Genomic DNA, 17,317 nt, shown 5'->3' with positions numbered 1-17,317 from the left:
ATTATCCAAGTAGACCATGGGATGAGATGAATGTGTGTAGAGTTCCATGGCAATCCTCCAAGAAGTTTAGGAGTAGTAATAAAAAAACTTGTGCTAATGGATGGATGGACAAGAGACCATCCCACAAACTTTCTACCATTTCCAATTTACAGGAATTCAAGACCAGACACTGCCTACAGAGAACATTTTTTCAGATTTAAATCTGACAGCTGAAGGTAATATTCATATGTATTCTATGAGATTTAGGAGAGTAAGCGAACGTTCCTTTGTTGATTTCTGGAGGAAAACAAGGATTTATAGAGGTTTGTGTGATGGAACCATTTTATTGAAAGATAATTCTAACATACAAAAACAATGCTAAAAATGCATAGAAAAATATATACCTGTTATTTCCTATTACACTATGTTACCATTCATATCCATAGAAACATGGGCATGTGAAAAGTTACAAGGGGTGCATAAAAATAGACTTATATAACAAAATATACACTGTACATAACACATAATCTTTCTAAACATTTAGTGAAAATAGCAATTCTGTAAGTTAGGGAGACTGACTAGATTAGGACAGAAAATGTTAATTATATTATTGCCAAAGATTAAAAACTTATTTTTTGTGATTAACCAAAAATTGTATATAAATGGTTTTTATTTTAAAAGCTAAATGGTCTTTCTTGAAACAGCTGAATAATATATTATTGTCAAACCTGCCTAAAGGGTTACCTCTATTGCAGTATTTCTTCCATGATAAAAACCAGGGGTGGAGGGGGTGGGGGGGGGGTGGGCAGCCTAATTTGTAAAAAAGTATAGGGTAGGCTTAGAGTTTACCCAAAATATCCTAAGTAATAAATATTTGCAAATATTGTGTATAAAATGGGGTTGGACATAACATCAAACATGGGTTTATCACTGGGTAAATACAGTAAGCAATCAACCATCTTATGATCTTTAACAGTCACTTCTTTAAAGTCTCTTCGGTTGATTATTTTCCGACTAATCTTTTTACCACATCACTAATGAGGCAAAAAAATTAAAGATACAAGGAAAAAAGTTGGACAAGCAACTGAAGTTAAAATTGATTTGAACTGAAAAATTATACTGGTCCAGTTCTTGCCATGTACCAATTTGTGCCATAGGCCATCATGAGGTTAATATCTCACAAATGATGTGAATTATTACTTATTATGCCTACCTTTTAAAATTCATTTTGTGAGGTACTTTTAAAGGCCTGCATAAATAAGTAAAGTTCACATCTGATCATAAGATACTAGCCCCATGGTGACAAGTTTCTTTACATTGCAGTTATCTGGATAACTCATCATGGTTCAATGCCTGTGTTTGGAAAATAATTATGCAACTATATAACAAGTATTGTAACAATGGAGTTTAGATCTTCATTTTATTCGACCAAATTCTATTTGTGGATCCAGTCAGTCAATGACGATTAGTTGCATAAAAATACTAAAAACCTAGTTCTTCCTCAAAACCATGGGGTGCTTAATACCAATTAGCAAAATTTATTAATTAATTAATTAGTTAGTCAATTAATTTCCCAAAAATCTAATGTGCATGAGAATTATTTCACTAATGAACTGCAATACTAAATTAGCTTCTATTAATTGTCTAATATTAAATTTTCATTAATTCTCTCTCTCTCTGAAATATAGTAGCAATTATGGTCTGTTAAAATGTCTCCAATGAACCAAGATTAGACATACCTCTTTGTACTGTCTTATAACAACAGATCCAGTATGTATGAATTTCACAATAATGGATCTCAGGGTATATTCAGTATGTGTGAATTTCACAATAATGGATCTCAGGGTATATTCAGTATGTGTGAATTTCACAATAATGGATCTCAGGGTATATCCACCCATGAGTGAATTTCACAATAATGGATCTCAGGGTATATTCAGTATGTGTGAATTTCACAATAATGGATCTCAGGGTATATTCAGTATGTGTGAATTTCACAATAATGGATCTCAGGGTATATTCAGTATGTGTGAATTTCACAATAATGGATCTCTGGGTATATTCAGTATGTGTGAATTTCACAATAATGGATCTCAGGTTATATCCACCCATGTGTGAATTTCACAATAATGGATCTCAGGGTATATTCAGCATGTGTGAATTTCACAATAATGGATCTCTGGGTATATTCAGTATGTGTGAATTTCACAATAATGGATCTCAGGGTATATTCAGTATGTGTGAATTTCACAATAATGGATCTCAGGGTATATTCAGTATGTGTGAATTTCACAATAATGGATCTCAGGGTATATTCAGTATGTGTGAATTTCACAATAATGGATCTCAGGGTATATTCTGTATGTGTGAATTTCACAATAATGGATCTCAGGGTATATTCAGTATGTGTGAATTTCACAATAATGGATCTCAGGGTATATCCAGTATGTGTGAATTTCACAATAATGGTGAGTTTGTATATTACAGTCTATCAGTTTAATGTCTTGTGCAAAGAAACTCAAACCTGTTCCAGCAGCCATTATAAAATGCCTAAAACTTTCCACAAATTTAGCCAGGTAAAAAAGTTTGTTTTATAGTTTTATTAACTTATGCATTATGACTGAGATAGAATCACAAAAAAATTAATAGAATTCATTCAACTTCAATAATTTGGTAGTTATAACATATGAAGGTTTTCAGTATGTCATCTCAGGAAGCTGTATTATAACATGACTCTCAAATTTCCTAAGATATATCCAGATAAGAAAGACAACACTAAAATGTATAATAATATCACAGAAACCATGCTCACATGCAATACTGGTAATTTACAACATGATGAAACAAGTGCAGATATAGATACTCATGGAAATCTGGAAAATATATGCAAAGTTTAACAAATATTATAAATTGAATGAGAAATAGATTTTAAAGCAAATATTTAAGGTTAACTGATATACAATTACATCATGGAATTAATTTTTCAGAATTTTTTTATATTCATTTACCTCTCACATGAAAATTGCCATAAATGATTGATACAGTAAAGTTGCTTCATTTATGTAAGTTTAAACAGGTAAGAATTTTTTAAAATCTCATATGCACATAAAACCTATGCTCAGTCACAAGTGAAAAATTTAAAATCCTTTGCTGAATTTCTGAAGTCAGTTACCTCCCTTTGGATGGAGAAAGAATTAAGCTTTGTACCATGCTATTTTATATGAAGGAAAATCCTTTATATTTACTTGATAAAATTGGTTTTGCCTCTACTCCTACACAGAATATCCTGTCATATCTCATTCAGACATGACACTTGTGGTATACATCCTGAAGAGAATACAGTACTATATCTCACAGAGATGACACCTGTGGTCTACATCCCATATAGAATACAGTACTATATCTCATAGAGATGACACCTGTGGCCTACAAAATGCTTAATAACTGGGCATGTTTACTCTTCATTTGATTAAATATTACTTCTAAGCAATACAATGAGTGAAACTGACTGGTTGTGAGCCATTCAGAATCACCCCTTTATTTGAAGGTCAGGTACTCAAATATTCTTGATTTTTCACGAAGTAAACAGGACCTGACTTTAAGTTTCAAACTCTCTGACAAACTTTCCCATCAGCCATGCAAAGGGACTAATATTGAACTGTGAGGTTAAAAACAGATGGTTGGATTGCTGAAGGCACCTTGCACAAAACAAATAACAATTGTACTGAGATATGAAACAATAATCATACTAAGATATCAAACAGCAGTAGTAGTGAAATATTAAAACTAATTGTACTGAGACATGAAACAGTAATCATTTAAGAACCAGTAATCATACTGAGATATGAAACAGTAATTGTACTGAGATGATAAACTAATCATATAAACATATGAAATAGCAATCATACTGAGACATGAAACATTAATCATACTGAGAAGAACCAGTAATCATACCGAGATATGAAACAGTAATTGTACTGAGATGTGAAACTAATCATATCAATACATGAAACAGTAATCATACTGAGACATGAAACAGTAATTGTACTGAGATATGGAACAATAATCATACTGAGATATCAAACAGTAGTAGTACTGAAATATTAAAACTAATTGTACTGAGACATGAAACAGTAATCATACTGAGAAGAACCAGTAATCATACTGAGATATGAAACAGTAATTGTACTGAGATGTGAAACTAATCATATGAACATATGAAATAGCAATCATACTGAGACATGAAACAGTAATAATACCGAGAAGAACCAGTAACTGTACTGAGATATGAAACAGTAATTGTACTGAGATGTGAAATAGCAATCATACTGAGATATGAAGCTTTTCTACAATACAATTACTGAGTCTGTAATAATGCAAACAATTTTTTCTACATAGGAGAAATAAAAAGTGACCATGGGCAATACTTATTCAAAGCATTCTACATTTTACATAAGTATATAAGTATATTTAGTAAAACCAAACAACACAAACATCAATCACTCATATACTTGGCATCCTTCAAATGACTCTCTCTGCCTGTAACCAAGAAAACTTGAAGAAACCGAAAAGCTTGAACCAAAAAGTGTAGTCTTGCAACCATGCAAGTTTTCAAGGCTCTACCATATGTCAATCATACTGTTCTAATACTAGTACATTCACATTGTATCTTTGGCATCATCAATCATACTGTTCTAATACTAGTACATTCACATCGTATTTTTGGTATCATCAATCATACTGTTCTAATACTAGTACATTCACACTGTATCTTTGGTATCATCACTCATACTGTTCTAATACTAGTACATTCACATCGTATCTTTGGCATCATCAATCATACTGTTCTAATACTAGTACATTCACATCGTATCTTTGGCATCAACAATCATACTGTTCTAATACTAGTACATTCACATTGTATCTTTGGTATCATCAATCATACTGTTCTAATACAAGTACATTCACATCGTATCTTTGGTATCATCAATCATACTGTTCTAATACTAGTACATTCACATTGTATCTTTGGTATCATCAATCATACTGTTCTAATACTAGTACATTCACACTGTATCTTTGGTATCATCAGAATATGGTAAATTGTATTTTTAATTATACAATTTGAAGTGTCTTCAGTAACAGTGTAATTATAATCGTGTAAACAGATTTCATGATTGTGCATTACATCAGGTTTTGATTCATCAAAGTCACAAAAATAGTTCAAGTGTTTAACATAAATGAGATCATGTTGCATGGGAAAAATGTGAGTAAAAGAAATACTATTTCTATTCAATAATATTCCCTAAATTAAAGGATGATGTGTGTGTTAATATTGACCAGACCTACCTATGTAGAGACCTAAATAAACAGGAATATACTGACTACTGAATACATCTTCACATGAAGAAACTGACCAGTCATTATAGAGTATCACTACGCTAATTAAGTTCCTAATCATCTTCATTATTCCACATTTGCTGTTGAAATCCACAACATATGTTGACTATCCTATTTATGTTGGGCACAAACTTGGACACAACATTTGAAAAAATCAGCATACTAGGTTATTTTGAATGATAACGAATAGTTGCATTTAAAAAGAAAAGTTGGAATTTTTAGTGCAAGTAATTTCCCTAGAAGTAGCTGAATCACATGTTTCATATCATCCTATTTAAAAGTCCAAAGACCTCAATAAACATTTCAATTTTTGATTAGTCTTTAATGCTGCCTTTTTCCCTACTGAATGCAAGTAACATTCTTCAGTGCTTAGCAAATCTCCAAGAAAAATCAGAAAAAAATATAAATAATTTTCTTAGGCACTACAAAGGATGCTAAAAAAAACAACTAATGACTCGATCTGTGTAGCGATATCCTGAAGAAAAAAAAAAATGCACCTAATTAATAAATAAGCTGCAAAGTTTGGCTGCCCTTTCTACTGTCTGGTTTGCTTCTAAGTTCATGTTATCTTACAAGACAGTGGTCTATTTGGAATATGCAAGCTGTGTACAATTTATGTTACAAGGCAGTGGTCTGTGTGGAGTACTCTAGCTGTGTACAATTTATGTTACAAGACAGTGGTCTGTGTGGAGTACCCTAGCTGTGTCCAATTTATCTTACAAGACAGTGGTCTATGTGGAGTACCCTAGCTGTGTCCAATTTATCTTACAAGACAGTGGTCTGTGTGGAGTACCCTAGCTGTGTCCAATTTATCTTACAAGACAGTGGTCTATTTGGAATATGCAAGCTGTGTACAATTTATGTTACAAGGCAGTGGTCTGTGTGGAGTACTCTAGCTGTGTACAATTTATGTTACAAGACAGTGGTCTGTGTGGAGTACCCTAGCTGTGTCCAATTTATCTTACAAGACAGTGGTCTATGTGGAGTACTCTAGCTGTGTCCAATTTATCTTACAAGACAGTGGTCTGTGTGGAGTATCCTAGCTGTGTCCAATTTATCTTACAAGACAGTGGTCTGTGTGGAGTATCCTAGCTGTGTACAATTTATCATACAAGACAGTGGTCTGTGTGGAGTATCCTAGCTGTGTACAATTTATCTTACAAGACAGTGGTCTGTGTGGAGTACCCTAGCTGTGTCCAATTTATCTTACAAGACAGTGGTCTGTGTGGAGTAAACTAGCTGTGTACAATTTATCTTACAAGACAGTGGTCTGTGTGGAGTATCCTAGCTGTGTACAATTTATCTTACAAGACAGTGGTCTGTGTGGAGTACCCTAGCTGTGTCCAATTTATCTTACAAGACAGTGGTCTGTGTGGAGTACCCTAGCTGTGTACAATTTATCTTACAAGACAGTGGTCTGTGTGGAGTACCCTATCTGTGTACAAATACAATGTTTAAATGCATAAACTCACTTGCCATACTCAGACAATTAAACTTCCTTGATATGTTTGTTTTGTTTTTGTTGGTTCTAATAGCACTTTAAATACTTTATTTACTATATCATGTGAGCTTAGTGCCTTTCACATTGACACACCAAGCAGCAAACCTGTCTTGGCTTTGGAGGAATCAAACCAGAAACTCAAGGATTGCGAGTTGGACTCTCTACTTAGGATGCTTCTTATGTCTGAACTAATAGGAATACATTTATACAAACATATCATTATACAAACATATCATTATACAAACATATCATTATACAAACATATCTTTATACAAACATATCATTGTATCATTTGTATAAAAAAACTTTATTCAGTTATGACATATTTTTAAGTTGTACAAAATGAACAAATGTCACAATGTTTGGACAGACTGTTCCTTTGGAAGAAGGACGCCCCCCAAAAGTTAATCTTTCAATGCACAGATCTGAGAAAAAAAACATATTACTTGTGTGAACCTATGTGAATATTACTAGTTTTGAGATCCAACCATTGCCAGAAATACAGGTGAAATAAAGAAATCAAGTGCAAGTCTGGCGTTTCCCACTTTTAATAAGGAAAATAAATGAACATTTCTGCATAGGAATCTTCTAATATGCACCAAATAAACAGATTTGCTTATTCATTTGCAAGATCTACATAAATAAATTGGACATGAATGTCTGATTATAAAAACAATGGCTTTTTTACTTTAATACATTAATTAGGTTCCTTATTTATTTCCTTCATTTTCCTGCCTTTTTTATATATACAAAAATCCAGTAAATTGGTTACAAGTTTAGATGCATGAAGTTCTTATGTTAGTCATTAACTTAGACATGACATATCCATAAATCAACATAGCTTATGTTAGTCATTAACTTAGACATGACATATCCATAAATCAACATAGCTTATGTTAGTCATTAACTTAGACATGACATATCCATAAATCAACATAGCTTATGTTAGTCATTAACTTAGACATGACATATCCATAAATCAACATAGCTTATGTTAGTCATTAACTTAGACATGACATATCCATAAATCAACATAGCTTATGTTGCATTTTCAGAAAATAATCGTACTGAAAGAAATAACTGGAATTTTTAGTGCAAGTGACTGTTCCATAACTGACCAAAAATCATAAGCTTGATGTTATTTTACACAAAAGCCATGAGGCTGATCTCAATAAACATTTTATTTTCTCTTCAGGCTTTAATGATGCTTTTTATTAAATGCAATAACATTCTACAAAGCAACTCTTCAATGATAGACAATAGTGATGGGTAAGTTCCAATAAAAACTAAGTACTGTACCATATATTTTGGTGTACAAGTTGGTACAAGTTGGTGTACAAGTTGGTACAAGTAGGTACAAGTTGGTGTACAAGTTGGTGTACAGGTTGGTATGAGTTGGTGTACAAGTTGGTACCAGTTGGTGTACAAGTTGGTACAAGTTTGTGTACAAGTTGGTGTACAAGTTGGTGTACAAGTTGGTACATTTAAAAACTGATTTTCAGCTTATACTCCTCATTTTCTTTACCAAATCAGTTGAAACAAATGTTACATGGACAGTCTCATATGGACAATCATGAATAATAGTCAGAACCTTGTCTTATATTTTACTCATAATGGAATTAGGGAGTGGAAAAGTAAATTACTCATAATGGAATTAGGGAGTGGAAAAGTAAAAAGTGGGCCCCATCCAATTATACTTTGCAACACATGATATGGGTGTTAAATGTTCCTATTTAATTCCAAAGAAATCAACAAAGACTTATAATTTTCCATGTATCCTAAAAAAACATTCAGAGTAAATGATAAAAATGCTCTTGAATTGTTTGGCACCATAATATTGTAAGCAAATGGAGTCATATGCATGATACTTACCATTTATCATTTTGATTTCATCTCATTATAACACAGTGTATGACACTGAGTTCATATCATTATAACATCCACAGTGTATGACAATGATTTCATCTCATTATAACATCCACAGTGTATGACACTGAATTCATCTCATTATAACACAGTGTATGACACTGAGTTCACCTCATTATAACATCCACAGAATATGACAATGAGTTCATCTCATTATAACATTCACAGTATATATAACAACAATGCTGTTTTGAATTATTATATGTTCTGGAGAAAAACATCATACCATTCTCAAAGTCTTGACCACAACACATGAAAACATTTAAATAAAACACATATTGCCACAACTAGTCATTTTTAATTTGCCTTGAACAGAAAATCATTTTACTTTAACAAACAGAAAATAATGTCAGTGTAAGCAAAACTAATAAATCTAACAACAAAATGATGGGACCATCATCCCTAGAACTGGGAATTCTACACCTAAAAAAAAAAAACTTTTTGGAATTTTTATCACATAGGCTTTAAGAGTTTCTAACATCCTATCCTTGCTCGTTCTTGTTATTTTTGTTGCAACCTTTTTCATATCGCCCTTGTAGCTATTAAAAAATTACTATAAGAGTTCATAGTTTAAAGCAAAGTTAGTTACATAATATTGTCCATGTTTTATAGAGAGGTTGACCTTTTTGTAGTAGTAGAAGCAACAGTAGTTGTTTTGTTCTTGGGTATAAAAAAGTTTTTTCTGCACAAGTCCCTAATAAGAAATTGAGGATCATGAGCCAACAAATGTGTCTGTTTATTTATCTAATATGATATAACTTTAGGCTGCATTACAAAATTTTGTTTTACTGACAGGTGCTCCTGGAATGAAAGTGCCCAATAGTCATATGGTACCTTTAGTTAAGTTTCACATCAACTGAATGTGTTTGTTCTAAAAAGCACAAGAACCTTTTGCAGCAATTTTACCATGCAGACAAAAGTTTTAAAAAACCCAGAAATTAAACACTATTAAAATGTTTATTCCTTTTTTCAATATAACACCATGAAATAGAATATCACAAAAAATGAAGATTCTGTTCATCAGAAGTCATCAGAAAAGTCATTCAGCATTTCATGCTAGACTAAATGACTCAGGTATAACTTGATAGATGAATCTTGGGCCCCATGTTCAATTTAAATAATTCAAAGTACAAAATGGGGGTATTGGTCATTACCAGTATGTACTGTCAAGTGTTCCAACAGCCTGTCAAAGTTCTAATTAATGAATAAATGTATATTCCTTGCTATGAAAATGGAGTCATCTGCTCACTTGACAGTACTTTAGCGATGTGTATACATTTGAGAATCAGAATACTCAATATACCTAAAAGAACTTAAAAGCAATGGCAAGCTTCTGTATGATCAAGATGACTTCTGATAAGGAAAACAGTAACATGATGGTTCTGCCTAGTAATGCATGTTGTGGATATGAATGGATGAGGGAAACATTCCAGCAAGCACAAATTTCTAACTAACCTTTGGGATATTTTGTGGCCTTGAACAGAAATTAGGGCTGCCAGGCAATCCTAATAAAATAGCGGAATTATCCCTGGTACAAAATGATATTTTTTGTTAATCTCATGCACTGATTATAGACTTTTATGTACCAAATAGCTACTGAGCAAGTTGAGAAATGATTTTTTTCAATATGTCTAAATACATTCATATTCTGAACTTGTAGATATCAATCAAGCATATTTTTTTAAACAAAACTTTGTTTTACATAAAATGTCATCTAACATATATGAGGATTTAATTTATATTTATCTGCAGAATAATTTATTCATTGATACACATTCATTGCAATGTAGAGCCAAAAGGGCGTATTATATGCATCACATTTTGTTTATGTCATCTATTCAACCCACTGCCATTATATTTTAACATTTCTATGATAATTTTGAACAAATTAACTACAAAGGCTTCTATCTGACTACTATATAATCTTAATATAAAATGCCTATTTTATTGTAAAATGCCTCCACTTCTTGAATGGATAAGAGTATGTCAATTTTTTATTTTTTTTCATGCTACCTTGATAATACAGGTAAATATTTTACTATTTTTTAAAATATATTTCAGAGGTACAATTATATTTTCTATAGGTTTCATTCCTACTTAAAGAAAAAAATTGTAATAAAAGACCAGATCATGCTGTTCACTTCAAATCTGAAGTAGAATTAACATCAGGGACCTGATCTGCTGGCATGTTATGTGATGGTAAATCATGGTCAACAGTGTTCGCATCTAGTTATGTGTTATACATCAACAAACATGGTATTGGAGCATTAAGTGTCTGGAACTCAGAACATCTGGCATTGCATTCCTGGCTATTTCAGTTTACAGTCACTGTAGGCTGATGTGTTTTTGCTCTGGGTCAACCATTATTTTAGGAACTTCTATTTTGCCATATGCTGCTCATACAATAATAATAATAATAATAATAATAATAATAATAATAAATATGAAGTGTCCAGAACTTTGAACTATTTCATAAGGAAAGTTTCTTCTATGATGACCTATATTTCAATATTCTTACATAGAAATCAGTAACATTATTATCTTTTCCTGTTAGAATATCCACCTAATCCAGCCTGATTTATCTGCAGTGTAAGATCTTCTATCCGGACATCCTTCAGGTGAAGCAAGTGTTCTAATCTGTTGATTTTAGCATTGAGTATCTGGAAAAAGAGAGATTAGATTTCAAAAACTAAATACACCTCTGATCAGTGTTGGAAAATAAAAAATAAAATTCTTTTTAAAGACTGTTCAATGATACTTGATTTATGATGATGATGTTTAATCTCTCTGTTTTAAATGGTAACCAACCATTTTGTTGTTGTTAAGATATTTATGTTTGGAATACTTCAATGCAAAGAAGAAGGTTTGTCTAATTTTTGTTGTTGTTTTTTTTTGTACAATAGACTGAATCATGGATGGATAAATGAAAAACTTCACTGAGAGGATTTATAAAGTAAAGAAAGAAGGGAAAGACATGAATTGACAACTATTTGCTAAACAAATAAGTGTTGTTTCTGAAATTTCTGAAGTGATAGCCTCACCGAAATTTGGTTGCCAACAAGATTGATGAATCTTGAGTATATCATTAGACAAATGCATTCACTGAAAAGTTTCAATATTTCTGTTAAAATTTAGAATTATAACAAACAGAAATTCCCCTCTCATAATGCCACCCAATTCATAATGGAAAGATGGCCCAATTAAAGCATGACCTCAACTGAGTGAATTAAATGTATAAAAAAAATTATACTGATCTATGCATAGTTTTAGTGGTGAGATTTTTTATCTTCATTGTGCGTAGTTTTAATGGTGATATTTTTAATTTTCACTGTTGGAAGTTTTTAGTGGTGAAATTTTTCTTTCTCAAAATGAGGCTTGAAAATAAATCCTGTCAAAATATATCAGCTTTTTTTAATAATCCCCATATCTGCAATTGCTACATATAAACTTGCCAAGTTAAAATATGCCTTTTATTCACAACACTGCTATACTGTATACTGGTGCCATTTTATTGACGGCTCTTGCTGTATTTATATTATTCTGTTACCAAAACTATTCTCATGAATATGGCTTCCTTGCCACATTTTTACAATTTTGTCCTTGCTACAAATTTTTCATTGACAGTATTTCATGTCAGCCAAAGACAGCAACACTGGTACATGGATGATAATGTGGTCCCTGTTGACAGAAGGGCTTACAAGACAACTGTATAACATGGATGATAATGTGGTCCCTGTTGACAGAAGGGCTTACAAGGCAACTGTATAACATGGATGATAATGAGGTCCCTGTTGACAGAAGGGCTTACAAGACAACTGTATAGCATGGATGATAATGTGGTCCCTGTTGACAGAAGGGCTTACAAGACAACTGTATAACATGGATGATAATGTGGCCCTGTTGACAGAAGGGCTTACAAGACAACTGTATAACATGGATGATAATGTGGTCCCTGTTGACAGAAGGGCTTACAAGACAACTGTATAACATGGATATATATTTATGCATTAAACTTGAGTTATGGGTAAGGAATGCTAAATTCTGACATTCAGTATAACTTCAAGAAATAATTATGTTGGCTAAAGTTCTCCATGACCCTCTTTCATTTTTAAAATAATGTCAGGTACCATATACACTCATTTATAAGATGAATCCAACTGCAAACAAGAGAGACCCTGATTTTCCATCACACAATGCACCAGCAGCTTGTAGTTCAAGCTGCTTTTTCAACTAATTACTATGAACAAACTGCATAGACCTAGATATGCCAGTACATCATGTGATGGCAGGTATGGGTCTGTGCACTTTGGAATTGAACTTCATTAAAAAGCAAGCATATATGGTAGAATACATTCTACATGTAATTGACCAAAGCAGATTTTGCCTCAAAACAAATTTCAGATATGTTAATGAACCAATTATGTTTTACATATCATACACTCAAAACAAAAATAACAGGCTGCATCATAATTAAACTGTATGGAGTAGTAAAAGAAACAATTCTCATCCTATCAGTTTATCAAAGACACTATCTTGAAAGTGAGAAGTAATGAAGGGCCATCAATTGAAGTGTAAAAAACAAAAACTTGTTTTGCAATCAAATCTATAATGTAAGAATAATCAATGACACTCATTCTAAGTGTCCGAATTTCAATGAACACAGTTTGATATTTATCTATATCATGTTTGATCTTGTTGCTATGAAGAAATTGATCATTGTTTACAGCCATATTAAACAGATATGTCAATATCTCTATTTACCAAAAATCAATCATGTATGGCTCTGTTTGTCTGCTTTTATAACTGAACTTTATATTTTGAGGAGGTTTGAGACCCCACCCACTCCACACATAAAAAGGTTAATGAAAGTACTTGGAGACCAAAATGTACACTGAGTTAGAGACAGCAAACATTTCTACAATGCAAACAGCACAGTCTTAATGGACATCATATATGAAGGCTGGAATATCACCAGAATAACGCATTACAAATGTATGCGATTTAATTTTAAAGCAAATTGGCTGACATCAATGACAAAAAAATTTAAGAAAAAACATTCTTTATGGAAAAAACCTGAACAGTTATTGTGCAGAAAAACATTTTTCTTCATTCAGTCACAGTGACCTTGACCTCTGATCTTCTGATTCTGAAAAGTATTGGGTCCATCCTTCCTCAGTGCAAGCCATTCACAAAGACTGATGAATGTCGGAGAACTCAAGTTACTGCGCAAAATGAAACTGCTAACAGAAAAATGTTTAACATCGTAACATAGCATGTTTGGTCTTATGACTGGTATGTAATAACCACTGACAATAAATCATATAAGTGGTAGCAAAATCGGCAACCATTTACCAATTTGATGCTCTCCGTTATGGATCAATGCCATCTCACCGTCTGTCTGCGTGGGTTTGAGTCTATGATTCGGCCAATGTGGGTATGTGAGAAAGCTTGCCAGTCATTTCTTGTGGGTCGGTGGTTCTTCCCTGGGTTTTCTCGGGTTCATCCTCCACCATTAATACTGGCCACCATGATAGCCTATCGTGTGCTGAAAAATGGCATTAAACCCCACACCACCAACAACAACAACCAATTTGATGTCTGTATTCCTTAATAATTAATTATTTCAGTGACTTTTTACATAACGAATGAGATAGTCCAAAGAGCTACCAACAAAATATGTAATTAACCTTAATTGTCTCTTCTTTGGCCATGCATTCCATCTCCCTCTCCTCATAGAGGATTCGGGGTACATTATCGCTTACAGGTGCCATGAATGTGCGAGGATCAGGAACATATGACTTACTGTCTGTCAGATAGCTCCTGAAAAAGAGGACATAAATTTATTTGTGCAATTGTACTCAGTATCAAATTTACTTCCCAAAAACCCCGGCTTGATGAAGAAGCTGACTGCATGGAGATTAAAAGTAGCAAGGTGTATTAAGATATCACACTCAATCTTAAAATTTTATGTTTTCCATTTCTTCCAGTAATGTATTGGCTTTAACTTTTAATGTAAAGTGAGCACACAGTTTAAAATCAACCTCTCTTAAAAAAAAAAAAAATACATGGCTGACAATGGATATTAATGACCTTGAATTTAGTCAAAGTATGTGGCCTTGAACTAAATTTACCATGCATAAAACTATTATTATCTTATTAAATTTACCATGACCATGACCTCTAACCTTTAGATCATAGAATCTACTGGTTCCTTACTACATTACAAATGACATCATGGCATTATGTAAGGCAAAGATGTAATGATAAAGATATGAATGTATATCATTTTGCCACTTAATAAAACAAAATCTGTGTTTTCTGTTCCAAGATAAGCAGAATGTTACATTGGTGACCATTCCAAAAGAAAGCTATAAAACTTGAAGAATAATTTCAATAAATTTGCTCTTCAAGTATTGCCAAGGCTCCCAATGGCTGGAAATTATTCAGTTCATTAAAAAAATTATATTACAAGAGCTCTTATGTGATATAATAATAATAATAATAATAATAATAATAATAATAATAATAATACAAATAATAATAATATATGTCTTAATAACAATTCTACATTTAATGAAGGTATCTCAATTTAAATATAAATGAACCCAGTTTCCCTTGAGGCCATCAACTAATGTAACTATGTATCAGAAAGTTTTAGTTTAGAAATGGCAAGTTGCATAATGATGTTTAGGTCTTGGCATTAGAAATGGCAAGTTGCATAATGATGTTTAGGTCTTGGCATTAGAAATGGCAAGTTGCATAATGATGTTTAGGTCTTGGCATTAGAAATGCCAAGTTGCATAATGATGTTTAGGTCTTGGCATTAGAAATGGCAAGTTGCATAATGATGTTTAGGTCTTGGCATTAGAAATGCCAAGTTGCATAATGATGTTTAGGTCTTGGCATTAGAAATGGCAAGTTGCATAATGATGTTTAGGTCTTGGCATTAGAAATGCCAAGTTGCATAATGATGTTTAGGACTTGGCATGCAAAAACAAAAATAATGTTAAACACACACAAAAAATAATAGTGATAGTGATATACACTGTACATGCACAAAAATGAATTAATGAAAATAATACCTGCAATATAACCAATCATTCTAAAAAATGTTTCAATGTGTCAAATATCTTTCATTAAAGCTTTCAACAGATTTTACTTCCTTCACATGAGCAGGCAAAGAGTTTCCACATCCTTTCATTCTATTCTAGGTACACAATGTTTTCACATCTGGTTTTATAAAAATATTTTCTATCTGCCTGAATTTTTGTATGCCATTCCTGCAATACATAGCAATTGCTCTGTACATCTTATATTCATTTTGTGTCGTGAAGTAAGAAACATAATCCCCAATTCAAAGATATTAAAGGTACAAGTGATACAGCTGTTACACAGCAGCAGAATTATCATTCCTGTTGTTGTAGGGACTCAATAATTCACCCAGTTTAAATTTAAGCTTTGGAATAATATTGATTTTGGACTTTTCTTTTAAACACCTTTTTATGATAACAGAACAGATACGTCTACCCTGTAAAAGCATGCTATTAGTGTCAAAAACTCGCGTTAGTGTTAGTCATTATATGTAACATAACGATAAATATATCACTAAAACACTTGCCAAAATGGTGCAAGTGAAGAAAGCTTTGTTCAACATGAATGACACAGTACAATCAAACATGGGCCTCAATCAATTATTTTGGAAAATGGTGAGAATGGACCTTGACATAATAATTTTATGATGGAAAATGGTGACTTATGGTCAATAAGTTGATTTTGATGGAAAATGGTGAAAACTGTCCTCTTTGATGGAAAATGCTGAACACTGCCCATAAGTCCATTTTTGATGGAAAATGGTGAAAACTGACCGTAAGTCCTTATAGATGGAAAATGGTGATACTGATGATAAGTCTTTTTTTGATGGAAAATGGTGAAAACTGACCATAAGTCCTTTTTTGACAGAAAATGGTGAAAACTGACCATAAGTCCTTTTTTGATGGAAAATGGTGAAAACTGACCTTAACATAAGTCCTTTAATATAAAGACTCTGTTTCAATTGGGTTTAAACTCACAAAGAAAATTAAAGAAATCACTGAGTGGAAATCAAATTTTGAGCGGAAATCAAATTTGTGCTGTATGGGATGGATGAGATGGACAAGTATCACTATCATATACACACACTTTTAAGTCCAACTGCAAACAACACAAACCCTGATCTGCTATCACAATATCCAATGGCAGATCTGGAGATCTGGGTCTATGTTTGTTCTACTGATTAGAACTAACAAAATGCACAGACCCACATTGCCTGTACACTATGCAATGGTAGATCTGGGTCTGTACAGTGTGTAGTTGGTGAGTATATATGGTTTATGTTATCTTCATAGATATGGTAGGGGTACTGGCATTTAAACTGTAGACCAGGGGTCACCAACCTATGGCATGCATGCCACAAGGTGGCACACCAAGAGGTTTTGTGTGGCACATGAAGGGCAGCCAAAAGTCTTGATTTTA

General features: G+C 32.7%; 1 protein-coding gene across 3 annotated transcripts in view; it reads right to left on the bottom strand.

Annotated features, from left to right (window-relative positions):
• Positions 1 to 303: 303 nt before the first annotated feature.
• LOC149795678 (sperm flagella and cilia-associated protein 1-like) overlaps positions 304 to 17,317 on the bottom strand; it is a 90,180-nt gene continuing 73,166 nt past the window's right edge. For all 3 annotated transcript variants that reach the window (XM_089965528.1, XM_089965530.1, XM_089965529.1), the window contains 2 exons: positions 14,494 to 14,626; positions 304 to 11,466 (listed from right to left, as the gene is read on the bottom strand). In XM_089965528.1, the coding sequence (XP_089821654.1) occupies positions 11,344 to 11,466; positions 14,494 to 14,626 (256 nt within the window). In that variant the 3' untranslated portion in view covers positions 304 to 11,343. The remainder of the gene's footprint in view (positions 11,467 to 14,493; positions 14,627 to 17,317) is intronic.

This window comes from Sinohyriopsis cumingii, chromosome 7, assembly GCF_028554795.1.
Source record: "Sinohyriopsis cumingii isolate HCF-2022 chromosome 7, ASM2855479v2, whole genome shotgun sequence".
In the NCBI taxonomy this organism is placed as follows: domain Eukaryota; kingdom Metazoa; phylum Mollusca; class Bivalvia; order Unionida; family Unionidae; genus Sinohyriopsis; species Sinohyriopsis cumingii.
Note: the sequence above shows the minus strand (reverse complement) of the source record. Positions and strands in the feature narration are given on the sequence as shown.